This window comes from Aplysia californica, unplaced genomic scaffold, assembly GCF_000002075.1.
Source record: "Aplysia californica isolate F4 #8 unplaced genomic scaffold, AplCal3.0 scaffold01121, whole genome shotgun sequence".
Classification (NCBI taxonomy): Eukaryota; Metazoa; Mollusca; class Gastropoda; order Aplysiida; family Aplysiidae; genus Aplysia; species Aplysia californica.
In genome coordinates this window covers 122043-126310 of record NW_004798391.1, presented here as the reverse complement: position 1 = coordinate 126310, position 4268 = coordinate 122043, and the positions used below count along the sequence as shown (strand labels likewise).

The 4268-nt window shown below is 41.0% G+C and overlaps 1 protein-coding gene across 1 annotated transcript in view; it reads left to right on the top strand.

Annotated features, from left to right (window-relative positions):
* Positions 1-4268, top strand: part of LOC101861172 — a gene marked incomplete at its 5' end in the record, with an annotated part of 142597 nt that overhangs the window by 23286 nt on the left and 115043 nt on the right. Inside the window, 1 exon segment of the mRNA XM_013090044.2 lies at positions 1229-1300. Within this exon segment, the coding sequence (XP_012945498.1) occupies positions 1229-1300 (72 nt within the window).

Below are 4268 nucleotides of genomic sequence, written 5' to 3'. Positions count from 1 at the left end.
AGGAGGGGGTGGTATAGATGTGGCTATTTGCAGCTTAACAAGGGACAGAAACCAGATTAGCTCATTAACATAACGCTGATGGTCAGGGCAGTGGTTGATGACCTCATTAACATAACGCTGGTTTTGGAAGCGGTGGCATTGCCTCTGGTAACAGCCCATCCCTCATTCATGATTGGTCATCCGCAAGTTGCTGGATCTGGCTGCAAAAGAAAAGGGGAAAAGTTTACGCCCGCATCAAGGCAATTTACGTCGATTAGCAGAGAAGAGGACGGGCAGATTTGACGCCTGCAGGAAGATGGAGATACGCGATACGCTATCTTCCTCTCCGGGGAATCGAACTGATATCTTCTGGGTACGAGGCAAAGCCTAACCTTTATATCACACAGCTTGACAGAGCTGAAAAAAGTCGGGAATGGTTCTGGTTTGATTATATTCATTTTTCAACGAAATTATACATATTATTTCTTTTTCGTGAGTTATGGTTTAACATCTCACTACCCTAGAATTGCAACGTTCTATTTGCTCAGTATGGTACCTAGTTTGGCGAAATTTCACGTTAAAAATTCTGAGTTTCACAAAATGTCAAGCTTTTGCGAATGTCATTCTTTGAATTTCTTGATAACAAGTCTGAATAATCTTACAATTCTGATAGAGAAATCTAACCTCATGGTCTTTGTAGCTCAAAACGGGTAAAACTGTCAGATACAACTTTATAATAAGGTAGAAATCTGTCATCGACAGGGTAGAGACTAGTAGGCGGAGAGTCTTAATGAGTCCCAAACCTCCAGAAGTAACTCAAATTCAAAAACACTTGGTTGGGAATTGAAATCAGATCCATATGCACAGCGAAGCTTTTTTAAGATCACGAGAATTTCTTTAAGTATTTTCTTTTTCGTTCGCCTTTAGCTTTGTTTCAAGTAGACAGTTAAGGAATTCATGGAGATCAGCGTGTTCTTTTTTTTAGCTTACTAAATCGTTATCAAGTCCCTGTGGCCTGACTTATCATCACCATCATTATCGCCATGTTCATATCATCTGTTAAATTAGCTGCCAAACTAACAGCAGGGGGTGGTTGGCGGGTGCTCTGGTGTGGTTTGCTCCTTCTTTCCTATAAAAAAAAATTATATCGTCCTTTCTCCCCTCTTTAAGACTTTATTGTGTTGCAAATGCTGTAAAACTCTTACTAAAACAAAAACTAACAGCCTCATTCTCTGTGTCGTCCCTCCAGATACCCTCATCACGTGACCTTCACATCCCACTAGGACAGCCTGGACGTCTGACAGAGAGCTGCAGGGACCAGGTAGGTCTCTCTCACCTTTTGTGTAATAGTATGCTGGTTGTCTAATAGTGCTGGGCTGCAAAGTTCCTAATTATTGAAAGCTAGGAATCGTAGGAATCGACTCCGAACCCAATTACTTTCTTTGTAATTATGTGATTTCTTTCCGGTGGTTACCTGGTTGGCTTCGAACACATTTTCAAGATTTAGGGTAACCTTGATTTCGGAACTCTACGAAGCATCAACTTTTATTTTTCAAAAAGATATTCTTAATAGAAACGTTTAATGCTTAAAGTCACTGGTAACCGCGTTTGTTCAGTCTACTAATGCTTGGTGATGGCACAGTCGACGGAATGTTGTGTTGTTGTTGCTGTTGTTGTTGTTGTGTGTGTGTGCGGTAGCCTATCCGTTCGAAAAGTTTGGAGCCCCGAAGAGCTTGCTCTTCGCCAGGACCACCACCAGTCCTCTCTTGGGTGGCGGGTGAGGCAGTCAAACCTCCTGAATCCTCCCCGAAGAGATGCCACCACCTATTGTTGCTGTTGTTGTTGTTTTATTTATTGTTGTTGTTGTTGTTGTTGTTGTTGTTGTTGTTGTTGTTGTTGCTTCTGCTGCTGCTCCTGCTGTTGTTGCTTTTGCCTTAGCTGTTGGTGCGGGTTTTATCGTTGCTGTTGCCGTTTCTTATATCGTTACTGTTGCTGTTGGTTTTATTGTTGCTGTTGTCGTTTCTTATATCGTTACTGTTGTTGTTGGTTTTATCGTTGCTGTTGTCATTTCTTATATCTTTACTGTTGTTGTTGGTTTTGTCGTTGCTGTTGTCATTTCTTATATCTTTACTGTTGTTGTTGGTTTTGTCGTTGCTGTTGTCATTTCTTATATCTTTACTGTTGTTGTTGGTTTTGTCGTTGCTGTTGTCATTTCTTATATCTTTACTGTTGTTGTTGGTTTTATCGTTGCTGTTGTCATTTCTTATATCTTTACTGTTGTTGTTGGTTTTGTCGTTGCTGTTGTCATTTCTTATATCTTTACTGTTGTTGTTGGTTTTGTCGTTGCTGTTGTCATTTCTTATATCTTTACTGTTGTTGTTGGTTTTGTCGTTGCTGTTGTCATTTCTTATATCTTTACTGTTGTTGTTGGTTTTGTCGTTGCTGTTGTCATTTCTTATATCTTTACTGTTGCTGTTGGTTTTGTCGTTGCTGTTGTCATTTCTTATATCTTTACTGTTGTTGTTGGTTTTGTCGTTGCTGTTGTCATTTCTTATATCTTTACTGTTGTTGTTGGTTTTGTCGTTGCTGTTGTCATTTCTTATATCTTTACTGTTGTTGTTGGTTGTATTGCTGCTGTCGTTGTTGCCTTCATTGGTACTGGGATTTTTGTTTTGTTCTATTGCTGCCTGCTGTTGTCAGTTTTGTTGTTGCAACTGTTGGTGCTCTTATTTTCCTTTTCTTCTCCTCCCTCTTTTCATCTTCTTCTTCTTAGAACACTTACTAGAAATAGAAAAAGAAGGTATAAAGACAAATACGCATATCTGAATTCTCTTTCATCTGATACAGACGAGCAGTGATAAGTATAATCGTCACGTAGACACGTTACTTCAGCAACTGTGACTTCGACTTTGACTTCGACAGAGCAGAAAATGAACAACCGTCTTGTTGTCTCTTGTCTCACGCGGCTTGAGACACAAACTCTCCCCTCCCTGCCCCCTCCCCCCGTCCCCTCCCCCAGGCCCAAACCATCTTCCTTGTGAAGGTCCCTCCCGATGCCAGAGTGACATTTATTTGCGAGAAGTAGGGGGCCTAACTATATTTGAAACGGGCCCGTCTTGAGCGCTTTGCCATACAATCAAATCGAATCTTGTTTATTGGGTAATCTCTTTTTTTATTTTTTTCGGTCTCTTCATATTTCTGCCACACACGAACACGCCGTAATATAATTTTATGGTTCTTCAGATTTCGTCTCGGAAATATTGACGGAGTGGGTTTTTTTTATTTTTATGCGTGTTGTTTTCTTTTCTTGTGGTAACGTTGCTCTTCGTTGATTTTAAAAGTACAGATCTAGATGTAAAAAACAAAACAAAACTTGGGAACAAAATATTATATAACATATAGATAGATAGATGGATAGATAGATAACCTGAAATAGATAGATAGATAGATAGATAGATAGATAGATAGATAGATAGATAGATAGATAACCTTAAATAGATAGATAGATAGATAGATAACCTGAAATCCGTGTAAAATGGATTCTTGTGTCCTCGCTGTTATCCTAGTATAAACAACAGATAGTGCCTGTAGGATTTCCCGATAAGTCCAAAAGTCGCCGCCACCAGCAAAGAACTTCGTGCTCTCCCGGAGATCTCCGTGATTAGTCGGCGCGAAAAGGGGGAGGGATTTGACGGATTATGAGCCAATGAACAACTTCGTTGAGGCCCACGAGGAATTGGAGTGTATGTCACGACCAGTGTCTTGTTGCAGAGAGGTTGAGATGACGTCACGTAATGCCAGAAGGGACGGAGTTTCTGACTTGGTATGCAGAACATGACTGCGGGGGGTCTTCGCGGGCCTAGAAGAAGTACTGTTCTTTACTCGCCCTGACACTAGCCTGGGTTAAGGGAGCCGTATGCTGAATAGCTGGAGATGTGTAGCTTGATTGGTTTCTTGACAAGCTAGCTCTTTCTGTCTTATTGCTCGTTTTGTTCCAAGGACAAACAGACAATTGATTGAGTGTCATTTCCATTTATTTATTTTTTTCGTTTTAGAGTAACCTAGTGGTTAGGCTCTCGGACTAGCAACCATAAGGTCGTGGGTTCGAATCTCGTCAGGGGCCCGACGTTGTGTCCTCGGGAAAGGCACTTTACACGAATTGTCCTCACTTCACCCAGATGGGAATGGGTACCCGGCTATAGACAGCGAAAGATCTTGTCAGTTTGTTAGTGTTTGAGCGCTTAATCAGCTGCTTGCACTGTATGCTTCCCGGAAAGCCGAGAATGTCT